The sequence below is a fragment of the Salmo salar genome, chromosome 10, assembly GCF_965601325.2.
Source record: "Salmo salar chromosome 10, fSalSal1, whole genome shotgun sequence".
Lineage (NCBI taxonomy): Eukaryota > Metazoa > Chordata > Actinopteri > Salmoniformes > Salmonidae > Salmo > Salmo salar.
In genome coordinates, this window is record NC_138300.1 from 106,440,992 (window position 1) to 106,457,663 (window position 16,672).

Genomic DNA, 16,672 nt, shown 5'->3' on the forward strand with positions numbered 1-16,672 from the left:
TTGATTTGCATGTCCACAGAACGTAGAGCGATGAGCTGAGTTCATTTGGATCAGTCAGTGAGCGACCTCTAGTGGTGGTGTGATGTTATATATTTTGTGATGTAATACCACATAATATTTTCATTCGGTTGCCTTCATTTGAATTTGGGACGCACATAGGAGACTTTGAACTGTGACTTTCTGTGGCGTACATTTTGCAGAGGCAGTGGCAAGATGACCATGTGTTGTCACTCTGCAAAGTGGACCATGTCTTAATTTTGACCTCCAATCATACAGCTCTTCCACCTCTTTGTATTGATTTGAGCCAGTCCATCAGACCAAATCACCTTAGCCAACGCTAAATCTTGCTACCCTCGCTGCACCCCTGATACGCACCTAAATGCACACATAGAGGCTTAAGTCCTTTACGGCCATTGATTTCCTATATTCTCCTGAAGGACAGGTATATAGTTTATGGAGCACACAGAGACACTCAGACATGCTGAGTGGAGGTAGAAAAAGTTCAAGTTATCTGCTGCTGGAAAATAACTCACCCATTGAATTAGCAAAACAAATCGAATCAAATTGTATTTGTCACATGCGCCGAATACAACAGTAGACCTTACCGTGAAACGCTTACTTACAAGCCCTTAACCAACAATGCAGTTCAAGAAATAGAGTTAAGAAAATATTTTCTGAATAAGCTAAAGTAAAAAAAAGATATGTATGTATGTGTTAAAAGATATTTCGATTACAATAACAAGGCTATATACAGGGGTACCAGTACCGAGTCAATGTGAGGGGGTACAGGTTAGCTGAGGTCATTTGTAAAGTGACTATGCATAGATAAACAGCGAGTAGCAGCAGTGTAAAAACAAAGGGTTGAGGGGGTCAAAGTAAATAGTCTTTGACAATTTTTTGGGCCTTCCTCTGACACCGCCTAGTGTATAGGTCCTGGATGTCAGGAAGCTTGGCCCCAGTGATGTACTGGGCCGTACACACTACCCTCTGTAGTGCCTTACGGTCAGATGCCTAGCAGTTGCCATACCAGGCGGTGATGCAACCGGTCAGGATGCTCTCGATGGTGCAGCTGTAGAACCTTTTGATGATCTGGGGACCCATGCCAAATCTTTTCAGTCTCCTGAGGAGGAAAAGGTGTTGTCGTGCCCTCTTCACAACTATAGATTTACCTATTCTGTTTGTTCCCACACAGCTTTCATACTCTGTGTGTGTTTATGCAGCAACCATGCTGATCAGCAACTCCTTTTTTTCCATGAGCCCTCAAATGGTGTACCTTTTTAAAGGTGCAAAGTTACCCCAGGACAGCCGGCTGAAATTTGATTCAAGGTGTATTGACCTTTGACTTGGTCAAGCAATCGTTTAACAGTGCATTCTCAAGGGGGCGCACACTTTTGTTTGGGGCGGTGGTGTCAGCTGTCAGCAGTGTGCAGCTGGAGATAAGCTGACACACACATATACACACACAATTCAGCGGAATGCATGATGAGTGGCGAGGTAATGGGAGGATAAAGATTGATCAAGACAAATGTCGGTGGGGAGGTCAACCCAGTCAGTTACTCTTATCTGTTCGTTATATCAATGATATTTATATCCTCAACCAGCATTTTAGCATCACACATCTGTGGTGTTTGTAAATAGCATGATGATTAGTGATCAGGGTTCAATCCCTCAGGCTTTCAGACTTATCATGTCACAATTCAGAGAGCCTAGCTGTCCTGGAAATTCAGCAATACAAGTTGAAATGCATTTAAACAAATCCTGCATTGCATTTTTGACATTAAGTGCATTCATTCCATTAACTGGGAAATGTACAAATAATGAATTTCAATTCCAAAGATTTTACTGAGTTACAGTTCATATAGGGGTCAAAACTTTGGCTCATGATTGTTTTGGTGTTAAGGGTAAATGTTCTGGGGGTCATCTCTACTCTAAGGGCCGAATTCTAAAATTAACTCTTCAGTAGACAATTATGCATAATTTACGGGAAAATACGAGTATAAGGGGCAGTGCAGTCAAAAACATGATTTTCCTTTGTTTTATATACTGTATATTTCCACACTATGAGGTTGGAATAATACTGTGAAATTGTGAAAATTATGATAATACCCTTTTAGTGTAAGAGCTGTTTGAAAAGACCTGGAATTTCAGCTCGTTTAGCGTGGGTGGAGTTTTGGCCTGCCTGGCTACATCACCAGGCGGTATAAGATCTCAGCGATCTCTGATCTCTAATCTCTGATCTGATCTCTGATCTCAAGATCTCGGCGATCACTGCCTCATTGCCTGCACCCGTAATGGGTCAGCGGTCAAACGACCTCCACTCATCACTGTCAAACGCTCCCTGAAACATTTCAACGAGCAAGCCTTTCTAATCGACCTGGCCCTGGTATCCTGGAAGGATATTGACCTCATCCCGTCAGTAGAGGATGCCTGGTTATTTTTTTTAAATGCCTTCCTCACCATTTTAAATAAGCATGCCCCTTTCAAGAAATTTAGAACCAGGAACAGATATAGCCCTTGGTTCTCCCCAGACCTGACTGCCCTTAACCAACACAAAAATATCCTGTGGCGTTCTGCATTAGCATCGAACTGCCCCCGCGATATGCAACTTTTCAGGGAAGTTAGAAACCAATACACACAGGCAGTTAGAAACGCCAAGGCTAGCTTTTTCAAACAGAAATTTGCTTCCTGCAACTCAAACTCTAAAAAGTTCTGGGACATTGTAAAGTCCATGGAGAATAAGAACACCTCCTCCCAACTGCCCACTGCACTGAGGATAGGAAACTCTGTCACCACCGATAAGCCCACTATAATTGAGAATTTCAATAAGCATTTTTCTACGGCTGGCCATGCTTTCCACCTAACTACCCCTACTGCATTCAACAGCACTGCACCCCTCACAGCTACTCGCCCAAGCCTCCCCATTTCTCCTTCTCCCAAATCCATTCAGCTGATGTTCTGAAAGAGCTGCAAAATCTGGACCCCTACAAATCAGCTGGGCTTGACAATCTGGACCCTTTCTTTCTAAAATTATCTGCTGAAATTATTGCAACCCCTATTACTAGCCTGTTCAATCTCTCTTGTGTCGTCTGAGATTCCCATAGATTGGAAAGCAGCTGCTGTCATCCCCCTCTTCAAAGGAGGTTGGCGTGATCCTGGACAACACCCTGTCGTTCTCCACTAACATCAAGGCGGTGACCCGATCCTGTAGGTTCATGCTCTACAACATTCGCAGAGTACGACCCTGCCTCACACAGGAAGCGGCACAGGTCCTAATCCAGGCACTTGTCATCTCCCGTCTGGATTACTGCAACTCGCTGTTGGCTGGGCTCCCTGCCTGTGCCATTAAACCCCTACAACTCATCCAGAACGCCGCAGCCCATCTGGTGTTCAACCTTCCCAAGTTCTCTCACGTCACCCCGCTCCTCCGCTCTCTCCACTGGCTTCCAGTTGAAGCTCGCATCCGCTACAAGACCATGGTGATTGCCTACGGAGCTGTGAAGGGAACGGCACCTCCATACCTTCAGGCTCTGATCAGGCCCTACACCCAAACAAGGGCACTGCGTTCATCCACCTCTGGCCTGCTGGCCCCCCTACCTCTGAGGAAGCACAGTTCCCGCTCAGCCCAGTCAAAACTGTTCGCTGCTCTGGCACCCCAATGGTGGAACAAGCTCCCTCACGACGCCAGGACAGCGGAGTCAATCACCACCTTCCGGAGACACCTGAAACCCCACCTCTTTAAGGAATACCTAGGATAGGATAAAGTAATCCTTCTAACCCCCCCCCCCCTTAAAAGATTTAGATGCACTATTGTAAAGTGGTTGTTCCACTGGATATCATAAGGTGAATGCACCAATTTGTAAGTCGCTCTGGATAAGAGCGTCTGCTAAATGACTTAAATGTAAATGTAAATGTAAATGAGGTGACACTCTTGACCCAAATTGCTACAGACCTATATCCATCCTACCCTGCCTTTCTAAGGTCTTCGAAAGCCAAGTCAACAAACAGATTACCGACCATTTCGAATCCCACCGCACCCTCTCCGCTATGCAATCTGGTTTCAGAGCTGGTCATGGGTGCACCTCAGCCACGCTCAAGGTCCTAAACGACATCGTAACCGCCATCGATAAGAAACAATACTGTGCTGCCGTATTCATTGACCTGGCCAAAGCTTTTGACTCTGTTAATCACCACATCCTCATCGGCAGACTCAGTAGCCTTGGTTTCTCAAACGATTGCGTCGCCTGGTTCACCAACTACTTCTCTGACAGAGTTCAGTGTGTCAAATCGGAGGGCCTGCTGTCCGGACCTCTGGCAGTCTCTATGGGAGTACCACAGGGTTCAATTCTTGGGCGAACTCTTTTCTCTGTATACATCAATGATGTCGCTCTTGCTGCTGGTGAATCTCTGATCCACCTCTACGCAGACGACACCATTCTGTATACTTCTGGCCCTTCTTTGGACACTGTGTTAACAACCCTCCAGACGAGCTTCAATGCCATTCAACTCTCCTTCCGTGGTCTCCAACTGCTCCTAAACACAAGTAAAACTAAATGCATGCTCTTCAACCGATCGCTGCCTGCACCTGCCCGCCTGTCCAGCATCACTTCTCTGGACGGTTCTAACTTAGAATTTGTGGACAACTACAAATACCTAGGTGTCTGGTTAGACTGTAAACTCTCCTTCCAGACTCACATCAATCATCTCCAATCCAAAGTTAAATCTAGAGTTGGCTTCCTATTTCGCAACAAAGCATCCTTCACTCATGCTGCCAAACATACCCTCGTAAAACTGACCATCCTACCAATCCTCGACTTCGGCGATGTCATTTACAAAATAGCCTCCAATACCCTACTCAACAAGCTGGATGCAGTCTATCACACTGCCATCCGTTTTGTCACCAAAGCCCCATATACTACCCACCACTGCGACCTGTACGCTCTCGTTGGCTGGCCTTCGCTTCATAATTGTCGCCAAACACATTGGCTCCAGGTCATCTACAAGACCCTGCTAGGTAAAGTCCCCCCTTATCTCCGCTCACTGGTCACCATAGCAGCACCCACCTGTAGCACGCGCTCCAGCAGGTATATCTCTCTGGTCACCCCTAAAGCCAACTCCTCCTTTGGTCGTCTCTCCTTCCAGTTCTCTGCTGCCAATGACTGGAACGAACTACAAAAATCTCTGAAACTGGAAACACTTATCTCCCTCACTAGCTTTAAGCACCAGCTATCAGAGCAGCTCCCAGATCACTGCACCTGTACATAGCCCATCTATAATTTAGCCCAAACTACTACCTCTTCCCCTACTGTATTTATTTATTTAATTTATTTTGCTCCTTTGCACCATATTATTTATATTTTAACTTTGAACTTTCTTCAAACTACAAATCTACCATTCCAGTGTTTTACTTGCTATATTGTATTTACTTTGCCACCATGGCCTTTTTTGCCTTTACCTCCCTTACCTCACATCATTTGCTCACATTGTATATAGTCTTATTTTTTTCTACTGCATCATTGATTGTATGTTGTTTTACTCCATGTGTAACTCTGTGTTTTTGTATGTTGTCGAACTGCTTTGCTTTATCTTGGCCAGGTCGCAATTGTAAATGAGAACTTGTTCTCAACTTGCCTACCTGGTTAAATAAAGGTGAAATAAATAAATAAAAATAAATAAATAAGTTAATAGACCAATAACAAAGATCATTTCAAACCTCTGTGCCATTAACAGCTCGTTTTCGGGGTACATATCCCTCCCTCCCTAGTCTCAGACCACCCCCAGACAGTCCTAGCAAAATTATTGCTTGAAAAATGGCTTTTTGCTAATAAGCTATTTATTTCTTTTTGACCATTGTAATTGAAAACAATTACGGAGAAATTATTTGATATTAAGATAAAAACGGTTGCATTGGACCTTTTTAAGCACACTGACCTGAAGTTAGGATTTGGCCTTAACTGCCTGTCTGTCTTCCTACAGCCCCTGATGCTCCATACACACACTGGAAACAGACAGTGTTCTACCTGGAGGACTACCTGACTGTGAGGAAAGGGGAAGAGATCATCGGCAGCATCAACATGAAGCCCAACGACAAGAACATAGTGAGTATCTGGAATCTATGACCAGTAAAAAGTAATCAACTGAGAAGTTATGCTTATAAGGGTCATTTCTGGGACACAGTCTAGAATCTCCATTGAAAGGGCTTTGTAGTCCAGGACTAGGCTAAATCTGTGTCTGGGAAAACCCTCCCATCTAGGTACCAGGTTTGTTCTGGTCCCCATAATGTTTTTTAAAGGCCCTAGCCCCTATCTACTGCATGATAGCTAGAGAACCAGGCCCCACAGGGATAGGTACAGGCCATGCATATATCATTTCAGGCAGATAAAGCATTTATTCTAACATTATATAGCTGGAAAGAAACTAAATTCCACTGCTACTTCTCCACAATAGACAGCTTGTTTTAATCATCTTTGTGATAAAGGTCAAAGGAGAGAAAACACTGATCATTCCCAGACCAAACAGGAGATGATACAGAGTCCTGGAATCCACCCTCTTTCCTCATCTGTCAAGCCCATGTTCAGGTGACAGGCCTGAAATAAGAAACCACTCACTCTGATTTCTCTCTCTTTCCCCCCTGGTGAATTCTCTTTCTCTCTCTGTCTCTTTCTTTCTCTCTTTCTCTTTCTTTCTCTCTGTCTCTGTGTCTCTGTGTCTCTGTCTTGCAGCGTGACTTGGACTTTACCTTTGAGTTGGATTTCAAAGGACAGTTATGTGAGGCAGCCATCTCCCACGACTACAAGATGCGTTAGCTAGGTGTCCAACAGGGAGAGCCGGTGCGCAGTGCTGCCTGCAGCCCCACAGAGGCACTCCCCTTAACAACAGACACTGAGAAGAGAGAATGGGGTGGAAGGAGACGAGAGAGTGGGATGGAAGAATGAGAGAGGTTGGGATGGAGGGAGGAGATGGTGGGATGCAGGAATCAAAGAGGAGATACAGGGATGAGAGAGAATAGATGAAGGAAGGATGAGAGAGGATGGCTGGAGAGATGGTGAGATAGGCCAGATCAGAGGAATCAGGTGATGAGAGAAGAGTAAAGGGGTGGCACTCCAAGCAATATCAACATGCCCACATCAACACCTCTCACCGGCACTTTTTAAATTAAATTTTTTTTAAATTTAACCTTTATTTAACTAGGCAAGTCTTAACTGTTAGGCCACCTGTTCAGAGGACAACTTTGAATGTAACACCTTGTGAATTCAAGAATGCTCTAGTCATAATGAATGTTATTGATTATTTATCTATATTGTTATCTTGATTTTGTTCATTGTTCTTCCAAAATAATCAGGCCACAGGATTAGTTAGCACTTTTTAAAATGTCTTAATTTTTTCCCCCCTTTTTTGGGAAAATATTTTCTATGTGAGCTCCAGTGTTTGGAGTCCATTATGATCAATTACTGCAGTTACTGTACTTTGCATATAATTATACTTTTTAATATTCTACATCCTAGGGCAGTATCTTCTATCTTCAAATATACTTTTAAATGACCCAATTTTGCATGTTTGTAAATAATCCTCACCATGTCTGGTAGTGCAGTAATTAAATGTATCGGTCAAGAAAAATTCAGTGCTGCATAATGTATGTGTAACGATGTGAATGATAGTGTTTGTAATCAGGTCATGTACTGTAGCTTTTTGGGAGTGTGCAATATAACAGTATGAGCGCTCATACATTTGCGCAGCTTGCACTCCAAAGTGTGGTCTGTGGTTTCTGTTAGAGCTGTGATGTCGGCGTTGTAATCAGCATAGTCTGCGGCTCTTGTCTAGATGCCTGCAAAAGCTCCTGATTACAAGGCCTACCCCACTGGGCAGACACTCATCTTCAATAATAACCATTGTCTCTTAAATTCTGTGTACACACTGAAGCCATACCAAGAAGTGGTGAGTGTGCCGCAGCATTCAGTGGGTGGGGCCTCACATCGGTAGCTGCTGCTCACTGAACTTCTCTCAACTTGAGGGCCTTGTAGTTACTATGCTTTCCCTGTCTCTGCTGATCTCGGGTCAGTAACTGGCCTGTCCTCAGAGCCTGGCCTAGCAACTGTCAGCAGTTAGTCCTGTCCTTAGATTAGTAGCAGAGAGTTCATTCCAGCCTCTGCTCAGCGCTGGAGTTGGACTCTCAGGCGGCAGCTCCTTCCCTTCACATGTGCTCTTACTAACTCTTAAGGTCATCGCCAAGGCAACAACTGTGTGACCTCCCCTCAGTTGTGTAGTACTGTTACACCATCCTTCCTTACCAAAGACATTCTATCTGCAGCAAGGATACAGACTCACTTCCAGTCCCCTCGCTCTTCCATGCCTCTCAATGAAGCTCATCAGCACAACACTTATGACTGTTCAGAAAACGTACAGTGTGACATGCCATGTATGAATAGACTAGTGGCTGGAAATGAGTGAGTGACATTTGGCTCATGTACAATCTGTTCCGTAAAGAGTCTGCATTTTGATCTAGAAGGGCAGGGACCGGTAGTTTCATGTTGAGAGAGCTGTCTCTTGTGAGCACATAGTATGTCTTTCTTACCTTTTTTGCCTTTGATCCAGTATCAACTTGTGTATGTCTAGCACAGCGTGTGAAATATAATAAAAAAGCAGAATACTATGAAGAAAATCTAACTGAAATAGTATCCACTAAGTAGATTGTGTGCAATAGCATGCATACAACACTGTTGTCTTTGGAATTAAGTCAGTGATTTAAGCTAACTAACTTTAAAGTTTACCCTTCAGCAGATATAACACTTGATAAGTATTATTCCTGTTTACCACTCATGGCATTCATTTAATTATTTACACCTGGTAACCTGCCTAAGTACTAAAACATGGTTACCACTATTTCATTCAAGTCAGCTACTGAAATTGTGCTATATGTTCATTTTGTATGACAATTACATTTTCTGTAGAGTTTAAAAATAGTGCTATTCAAGCATTGTATTGTATTGTTAATTTTACCTGCTGTCATGTAAGAGTTAAATAAAAGTTAAGCTAAAGACTAACATTGTCCACTAGGTGGCATCTGTAATTCAAGTTTTTCACAAGACCCCTGAAATATACAATATCAATTTATTATTCAGAGAAACCATAACATTTTTCATATTTACATTTTCACATTATTGTGCGAGGCACAGTAACGTGGCACAAATGCACCCGGGTTGGTTAGTTTAGAGTGGCCATAGCACACTGTCAAATACACAAGAGATACTCTACACTGGAGGACCCCAAAGGACGATTTGTCAGTGTTCCTCAACATCCCAGAACATACACATACTAATGACACCTCCATTGTCTCATAGGTATCTATTGGAAGCTAAATTACTATACTGTACGAGTGCAGTGATGGTGTACATTACAGTATGTTATATTTACAACAAATTCACAGCTGGAGCACAAGATCATTTGTTCAAGAATACTTGGTGCTATATCAACTTTTATGGAATTATGAGAAATGTTTTAGCGTGTCCACAAACAAATACTTTAAGAGATCTGGTTATGGAAAAGGCATATCACTTGGCAAGATTGAGCAAACAACTGCAGTTCAACAGACAGACAACTCCTTCATAGAAATAACACTGCGCCAATTACATTAAAAAAAAACAAATAGGGGTGACAGTTTGCATGCAAACGCTTTGATAGAGGTACAGTATGGCAGAGCTCCACTGTCATTGCAAAGGCATTTCTATACACATAGTTGACTTCTGGACAATTGTCCCCACATACAACAGTAAACCTTATTACGTTTGAGAGAGGCTAATCTAGTAGCCAAATTGATCTGAGATAAATAGAGTCAAAATCTGACCGATAATATTAACTCTTCTTTACTGTTGGAAATGTTCAATTGGTTCTGAACAAAATCCCCATTTCACAAATTGTCCAAAACCTAACCCAGCCATTTACTTTCTTAACTTTTTCATTTTTATACAGTATATAACTCACTGTTGGTTTTGGCTTAGCTGGTTAAATACATTTTAATTAAAAATAAATTGTGGTTATTAGGAAAATACATCTATATGATATTCTAATAGTACAATACTGTCTTTTTTTATTTCATTCTATTCACCAATGGTAGTGTCAGCCCATAGTCTGGCTCTTTCGTGGTGTGAAGTGCTAAGATAACATCTGAACGAGAGCTGTTTTAAAAGCCACAGACTCATGAAAACAGGTGTACACACTGCATGTGTAGAGAGAGAGGGAGAGGTAGAGAGAGACCAAGACAGAGAGAGAGACTGAGAGACCGAGTAAGATCGAAAGAGGTACAGTTGAAGTCGGAAGTTTACATAGACTTAGGTTGGAGTCATTAAAACTTAGTTTTTCAACCACTCCACAAATTTCTTGTTAACAAACTATAGTTTTGGCAAGTCGGTTAGGACATCTACTTTGTGCATGACTCAAGTCATTTTTCAAACAATTGTTTACAGATTATTTCACTTGTAATTCACTGTATCACAATTCCAGTAGGTCAGAAGTTTACATACACTAAGTTGACTCTGCCTTTAAACAGTTTGGAAAATTCCAGAAAATTATGTCATGCTTTAGAAGCTTCTGATAGGCTAATTGACATCATTTGAGTCAATTGGAGGTGTACCTGTGGATGTATTTCAAGGCCGACCTTCAAACTCAGTGCCTCTTTGATTGACATCATGGGAAAATCAAAAGAAATCAGCAAAGTCCTCAGAAAAAAAATTGTAGACCTCCACAATTTCCAAATGCCTGAAGGTACCGCGTTCATCTGTACAAACAATAGTACGCAGGTATAAACACCATGGGACCACGCAGCCCTCATACCCATCAGGAAGGAGACACGTTCTGTCTCCTAGAGATGAATGTACTTTGGTGCGACAGCAAAGGACCTTGTGAAGATGCTGGAGGAAACCGGTATAAAAGTATCTATATCCACAGTAAAACGAGTCCTATATCGACATAACCTGAAAAGCTGCTCTGCAAGGAAGAAGCCACTGCTGCATAACCGCCATAAAAAAGCCAGACTACAGTTTGCAACTGCACATGGGGACAAAGATCGTACTTTTTGGAGAAATGTCCTCTGGTCTGATGAAACAAAAATAGAACTGTTTGGCCATAATGACCATCGTTATGTTTGGAGGAAAAAGGGGGAGGCTTGCAATCCGAAGAACACCATCTCAACCGTGAAGCATGGGGGTGGCAGGATCATGTTGTGGAGGGACTGGTGCGCTATATAAAATAGATGGCATCATGAGACAGGAATATTATGTGGAAATATTGAGGCAACATCTCAGTCAGTCAGGAACATCTCAACATCAGTCAGGAAGTTAAAGCTTGGTTGCAAATGGGTCTTCCAAATGGACAATGACCCGAAGCATACTTCCAAAGTTGTGGCAAAATGGCTTAAGGACAACAAAGTCAAGGTATTGGAGTGGCCATCACAAAGCCCTGACCTCAATCCCATAGAAAATTTGTAGGCATAACTGAAAAAGCGTGTGCGAGCAAGGAGGCCTACAAACCTGACTCAGTTACACCAGCTCTGTCAGGAGGAATGGGCCAAAATTCACACAACTTATTGTGGGAAGCTTGTGGAAGGCTACCCGAAACGTTTGACCCAAGTTAAACAATTTAAAGGCAATGCTACCAAATACTAATTGAGTGCATGTAAACTTCTGACCCACTGGGAATGTGATGAAAGAAATAAAAGCTGAAATAAATCATTCAATCTACTATTATTCTGACATTTCACATTCTTAAAATAAAGTGGTGATCCTAACTGACCTAAGACAGAGAATGTTTACTAGGATTAAATGTCAGGAATTGTGAAAAACTGAGTTTAAATGTATTTGGCTAAGGTGTATGTAAACTTCCGACTTCAACTGCATTGTGCTATAGATCCTTGAGTTCCTAAGGACCGGAGGTTAAAATGTACAGTGAACATCTGAACAGGTACACATGAGTACACTATGGTGTTGTGAAGGCAGTAACTAATAGCCATTTTGTTGCTAGCAGCAGGACCTCTTCTTCTGTGAAGGGCTGTTCACCAGATGGATCGTCTTCTCTTTCTCTCTGTCCTCCTGCTCTTTCAGAATTCTAGAAGACACAGCAGAAGAGATTTCACTCAGAAATGCGCCAGTCACACACATACTTTAGGTTAATTGTTTATTATTGAGAGTAAGAACTCAACCTCTATTACAGTGACTTGACTAGAGAGAAATTGCACACAATATAAGATTCTGACCCTATTATTGAAGTTCTAGGATAAAGTTATGTACTACGTGTCTAAAGTGTATATTTAGGAATGATAAGATTGGTCATTGTTTTCTTAATCTTGCCGTGACACATTTGGCTTAATGTGAGTCACTGCAGACCTCATAAAGCCCAGTTTGGACTATGTCCAAGCAGACAGTTATTACATGTTTGGCCTGACAGTATTACATTTGTTTCCCGTCATATATAGCCTTGTTAATTAATGGCCTAAATTAAAATGACAAATAGTGTTAAGACAATAGTAATGTAGGAATTATGTCCTGTTAAAAATCCCTCACAGCACTTTACTCAACTCACCTTGCCAAATGTACCATTGAGTCTACCACGTTTTGTCCAGAGCAAGCACTGCACTCGTAGAAAATCAACTGGCAGTCCTGCAAAGGAGATTTGATAAGTCTTTACCGGATGACAAACATGAAGTCAATGGTATGTACAGTACAGCGCTGTGATTGGAAGCGGCTGTAGAAGGTCTATCAGTCTCCTCTCCCACACAGTCATCTCCTAGTACTCAGGACTCTTTAGTAGCATTAAGGTAAACATCGTCTGGACTAATGGCCATAGGAGCAAAATGAAAAAGAAGAGCAGCTCTTGACTGATCTGAGGCACTTAGCAATTATCTATCACCATAGAAACTACAGACCCAAAGAAAGGAAAAAGAAAACAGATGAAATAAGGATGTAGGAAGTAGAAAAAAATCCTGGGCCTATTAATAAGATCACACACACGTCTCGTTAAAGAGCCTAATTTTGTTGCTTTTACTTATTCAATGAGAAGATCTGTGAATCCTGTGGGTTGAAGACTGGACCATTAACAACGCCCAGGGAATGGCTGATAGACAGACCTTGGCAAATTTTTCGCCCACTCTTGTCTGAACCTTCCGCTCACTCCCCTTGTCCATTTTGTTCCCCAGCAGCATGATAGGAATGTCCTCGCCAGCCCCCTCCTGTGAAGAGAGACAGAGATGATGGACACAGAAGCATTACATTGGGGCTAGATCTCGCTCTCTCAGGTAGTACTGAGAGCTGGCTTTATCAGTATAGTGGACATGATGTACTCTGAACTGTGTCACCGAATGCGTAACGATATTGAATGGTAACATGTATCGTGCCTCTACAGAGATCCAGTATGAATTACAATAAGTAGTGCATTTGATCTGGTATTGTATATCAATGTTATGTAGGCATACAGTGAATGTGCTATGGAGGAGGCCCTCGGTGCAATCTACATTTCTATGAGCTACAGTGGCAAGAAAAAGTACGTGAACCCTTTGGAAATACCTGGATTTCTGCATTAATTGGTCATAAAATGTGTGTGTTATTGCTTAAACTAATAACACACAAACAATTATACGTTTTCATGTCTTTATTGAACACACCATGTAAACATTCACAGTGCAGGGTGGGAAAAGTATGTGAACCCTTGGATTTAATAACTCCTTTGGCAGCAATAACATCAACCAACTGTTTTCTGTAGTTGCGGATCAGACCTGCATAACTGTCAGGAGGAATTTTGAACCATTCCTCTTTACAAAACTGTTCCAGTTCAGCAATATTCTTGGGATGTCTGGTGTGAACTCTCTTGATGTCATGCCACAGCATCTCAATCGGGTTGAGGTCAGTACTCTGACTGAGCCACTCCAGAAGGCGTATTTTCTTCTGTTGAAGCCATTCTGTTGTTGATTTACTTCTGTGTTTTGGGTCGTTGTCCTGTTGCATCACCCAACTTCTGTTGAGCTTCAATTGGCGGACAGATAGCCTAACATTCTCCTGCAAAATGTCTTGATAAACTTAGGAATTCATTTTTCTGTCGATGATAGCAAGCTGTCTAGGCCCTGAGGCAGCCCCAAACCATGATGCTCCCTCCACCATACTTTACAGTTGGGATGGGGTTTTGATGTTGGTGTGCTGTGCCTTTTTTCTCCACACATAGTGTTGTGTGTTCCTTCTAAACAACTCAACTGTAGTATCATCTGTCCACAGAATATTTTGCCAGTAGCGCTGTGGAACATCCAGGTGCACTTTTGCAAACTTCAGACGTACAGCAATGTTTTTTTTGGACAGCAGTGGCTTCTTCCGTGGTGTCCTCCCATGAACACCATTCTTGTTTAGTGTTTTACGTATCGTAGACTCGTCAACAGAGATGTTAGCATGTTCCAGGGATTTCTGTAAGTCTTTAGCTGACACTCTAGGATTCTTCTTAACCTCATTGAGCATTCTGTGCTGTGCTCTTGCAGTCATCTTTGCAGGACAGCCACTCCTAGGGAGAGTAGCAACAGTGCTGAACTTTATCCATTTATATACAATTTGTCTTACCGTAGACAGATGAACAGCAAGGCTTTTCGAGATACTTTTGTAACCCTTTCCAGCTTTATGCAAGTCAACAATTCTTAGTCTTAGGTCTTGTGAGATCTCTTTTGTTCGAGCCATGGTTCACATCAGGCAATGATTCTTGTGAATAGCAAACTCAAATGTTGTGAGTGTTTTTTATAGGGCAGGGCAGCTCTAACCAACATCTCCAATCTCATCTCATTGATTGGACTCCAGGTTAGCTGACTCCTGACTCCAATTAGCTTTTGGAGAAGTCATTAGCCTAGGGGTTCACATACTTTTTCCAACCTACACTGTGAATGTTTAAATGCTGTATTCAATATAGACAAGAAAAATACCATTTGTGTGTTAGTGTGCTTAAACAAATATGTTTGTCTATTGTTGTGACTTAGATGAAGATCCGATCAAATTTGATGACCAATTTATGCAGAAATCCAGGTAATTCCAAAGGGTTCACATACTTTTTCTTGCCACTGTATGTATGTCAAAGGTGAGCAGTAAAGTGTTTGGGCACTTCCTACCTGTACACTGGTCAGCCACTGCCTCACCGCGGTAAAACTCTGCTCAGCAGTGATGTCATACATGACTACCACACCATCAGCCTTGCGAAAGAACTGCTTGGTGATGCTGCGATACCTGAAATCAAATAAAATAGTATTCGTCATAATGCTTCTTAGACTAAGACTGAAATTCTTACTAACGGGCCCTTTCCAACAATAAAGACAGAAAGAAAATAGAGAAATAAAAGTAAATACACAAAGAGTAATGATAACTTAGCTATATATACCATCTGACACCCCAGTACCAATATGGAGTCGATGTGCAGCGGTAAGAGGTAATTGAGGTAGATATGTACACTACCCTTCAAAAGTTTGGGGTCACTTAGAAATGTACTTGAAAGAAAAGCACATTTTTTGGTCCATTAAAATAACATCAAATTGATCAGAAATACAGCGTAGACATTGTAAATGTCGTAAATGACTATTGTAGCTGGAAACGGAAGATTTTTTTAATGGAATATCTACATAGGGGTACAGATGCCCATTATCAGAAACCATCACTCCTGTGTTCCAATGGCACGTTGTGTTAGCTAATCCAAGTTTATCATTTTAAAAGGCTGATTGATCATTAGGCAGGGAGCTCAGCCCAGTGATGCACTGGTCAGTACGCACTACCCTCTGTAATGCCTTGCGGTCAGATGTCAAGCAGTTGCCATTCCAAGCAGTGATGCAGCCAATCAACATGCTGTCCATGGTGCAGCTGAGGGCCCATGCCAAATCTTTTCAGCCTCCCAAGGGGGAAGAGGCGTTGTTGTGCCCTCTTCACGACTGTGTTGGTGTGTGTGGACCATGAGAGATCCTTAGTGGACACCAAGGAACTTGAAGGTTTTAACCCACTCCACTACAGCCCCGTCGATTTGAATGCGGGTGTGCTCATCCCTCCGTTTCCTGTAGTCCTCGATTAGCTCCTTTGTCTTGCTGAAGTTGAGGGACAGGTTGTTGTCATGGCACCACACTGCCAGGTCTCTGACCTCCTCCCTATAGGCTGTCTCTTCGTCATCGGTGATCAGGCCTACCACCGTTGTGTCGTCTGCAAACTTAATGATGGTTTTGGAGTCGTGCACGGCCACACAGTTGTGGGTGAACAGGGCGTACAGGAGGGGACTAAGCACGTGTTGAGGGTCTGCATGGCGGATGTGTTGTTGCCTAACCTCACCACCTAGGGTTGGTCCGTCAGGAAGTCCAGAACCCAGTGCACAGGGCAGAGTTCAGAACCAGGGCCCTGAGCTTAGTGATGAGCTTGGAGGGTACTATGGTTTTGAAAGCTGAGCTGTATTCAATGGAATGCATTCTTACACAGGTATTCCTCTTGTCCAGATGGGATAGGGCAGTGTGGAGTGCAATTGAGACTGCGTCATCTGAGGATTTGTTGGGGCGGTATGTGAATTGGAGTGGGTCCAGGGTGTCAAGATATGATGTGAGCCATGACCAGCCTTTCAAAGCATTTCATGGCTACAGATGTGAGTGCTACGGTGCACAAGTCATCTAGACAGGTTACTTTGGCGTTCTGGGGCA

The 16,672-nt window shown here is 42.6% G+C and overlaps 2 protein-coding genes across 3 annotated transcripts in view; one reads left to right on the forward strand and one right to left on the reverse strand.

Moving 5' to 3' along the window:
• The window catches only part of LOC106561384 (protein arginine N-methyltransferase 8-B), a 44,297-nt gene extending 35,259 nt beyond the window's left edge, over positions 1-9,038 (forward strand). The window contains exons 9-10 of the mRNA XM_014125274.3: positions 5,974-6,095; positions 6,720-9,038. Of these exons, the coding sequence (XP_013980749.1) occupies positions 5,974-6,095; positions 6,720-6,803 (206 nt within the window). The 3' untranslated portion in view covers positions 6,804-9,038. The remainder of the gene's footprint in view (positions 1-5,973; positions 6,096-6,719) is intronic.
• Positions 9,039-9,091: 53 nt separating this feature from the next.
• The window catches only part of LOC106561383 (EF-hand calcium-binding domain-containing protein 4B), a 37,268-nt gene continuing 29,687 nt past the window's right edge, over positions 9,092-16,672 (reverse strand). For both annotated transcript variants that reach the window (XM_014125270.3, XM_014125271.3), the window contains 4 exons: positions 15,119-15,233; positions 13,112-13,213; positions 12,568-12,644; positions 9,092-12,093 (listed from right to left, as the gene is read on the reverse strand). In XM_014125270.3, coding sequence (XP_013980745.2) covers positions 12,006-12,093; positions 12,568-12,644; positions 13,112-13,213; positions 15,119-15,233 — 382 coding nt within the window. In that variant the 3' untranslated portion in view covers positions 9,092-12,005. The remainder of the gene's footprint in view (positions 12,094-12,567; positions 12,645-13,111; positions 13,214-15,118; positions 15,234-16,672) is intronic.